General features: G+C 32.1%; 1 protein-coding gene across 1 annotated transcript; it reads left to right on the top strand.

Moving 5' to 3' along the window:
- The first annotated feature begins 905 nt into the window (after window positions 1–905).
- LOC114755326 (uncharacterized) lies at window positions 906–1515 on the top strand. The gene has a single exon (XM_028944196.1). It carries the CDS (start codon window positions 1110–1112, stop codon window positions 1449–1451), a length of 342 nt encoding a protein of 113 aa, XP_028800029.1. The 5' UTR covers window positions 906–1109; the 3' UTR covers window positions 1452–1515.

Genomic DNA, 1515 nt, shown 5'->3' with positions numbered 1-1515 from the left:
TAATTTTCTGAGATCAGAATCTACATTTACAAATTTTATCCCATTTTTGTTCCAATGTCTTATATATAAAACGACAAAAATGAACTCAAAATTTTTCAAAAATGGAGATGAAGCTGAGTCCTTTCCTACGGATGGATAAAGCACTTTGTCGGCAAGTTGGGATGATTATAGACCCCATACCCTCTATATCTATCTATTGAAAGAATAAAAAGAATAATAAGATGCTACAATCTGTGTGCGCGCGCGTGTTAGTACCTATATTGTCTATATATATATATATATATATCAAATTAAAAATACCAAAATCATAGAATATTTATTTTGAAGTCCTATTGCCATTTTAATTATTTAAAAGCACTAGTTAAAAAAAATGAATTTTTAACATCCTAACAAGAATTTTTTAAACTTCTAATGAACTAAGTCGGCAAAGTGTCAGTCTGTCTTGAAGTGGTTTTTCTTAACTATCTTGTCTTACTTATAACTTACTGGCTGGCCTGTATTTTCAACTCTAAACATTGACAATTAAGATTAAAGAAAGAAGAGAGAGGGTACTGAAAGTTTGGCAATTTTGTCATTTGACATGTCTGATAAATAACACTTGAAGTCTATAATAATGAATTAGTAAGATTTTATTGATATAATTTCCTTAATCAGGACAAACATGTCATTTTCCTTTTGATTTTGTTTTTCTATATCTTTAAGTTTTGGTCTTGAGGGACTTTTGAGTAATTAATTAAAATATTTATCTTAAATAAAAAAGTAAAATATTCATGAGACCTTCAAGGCAAATGTTCCTTTGTTTTGGCCCTCTTGTGTGATATTCTCAATATTTTTTTATTGTTGTCCCTTAAAAAACTATAAAGCAGCCATTAAGCTTTTGTGATAAACACAAGCACTAACCAGCAGAAAAGTACAGCAACACCACCACCCACCATTGAAGAAACCATTATTAAAACCTCCTTCAACCTCTTTCTTTCTCTTCATCAGAACACAAACTCACAAATTAAACCAGTTTCTTTTGAACTGCTCCTTCGCTTGGCTTCCTTCCAAAGCAGAAAGATCATCAGATAAAAAGATACATACATATATATAGTCGTCAAAGGATATCCATGTGGCGTCTTGTGGCAACCATGGCAAGGAACTTGGAGAACATGAAGAAAAGCTCTAGGGTTGCAGATGAGAACATGTTTGCAGGAGGAGGTGACGGAGAAGCAGCAGCAGGAGGAAGAAGAAGAAGAAGATCACAAGGATGGTCTCTGATACATAGTATTCTTCTTGCACCTATGTCTGTAATCTTGTGTGTTTCTTCTTCTGATTATAATAATGATTATGGAGCTAATGGGAGTAGGGTTTATAATGATGGTTTCTGGGGATCTGGGGATTATGAACATTTCTCTGATATGAATCAGATGATTGTAAGCGATAGTATGAGGTTTGCAATTTTGATGTAGAAAAAAAAGCAAAATATATATATATATATGAGAATAATTGCTTAGAGAAATTATTAAGAAAGTA

The sequence above is a fragment of the Neltuma alba genome, unplaced genomic scaffold (genome assembly GCF_004799145.2).
Source record: "Neltuma alba isolate B1F8T4 unplaced genomic scaffold, ASM479914v2 tig00010248_pilon, whole genome shotgun sequence".
Lineage (NCBI taxonomy): Eukaryota > Viridiplantae > Streptophyta > Magnoliopsida > Fabales > Fabaceae > Neltuma > Neltuma alba.
The sequence above is the reverse complement of the archived record's forward strand: the minus strand, read 5'-3'. Positions and strand labels throughout refer to the sequence as shown.

What these genes read in the sequence shown, in the direction of transcription:
- LOC114755326 (XM_028944196.1), top strand. Translation starts at nt 1,110, where the DNA reads ATGTGGCGTCTTGTGGCAACCATGGCAAGGAACTTGGAGAACATGAAG.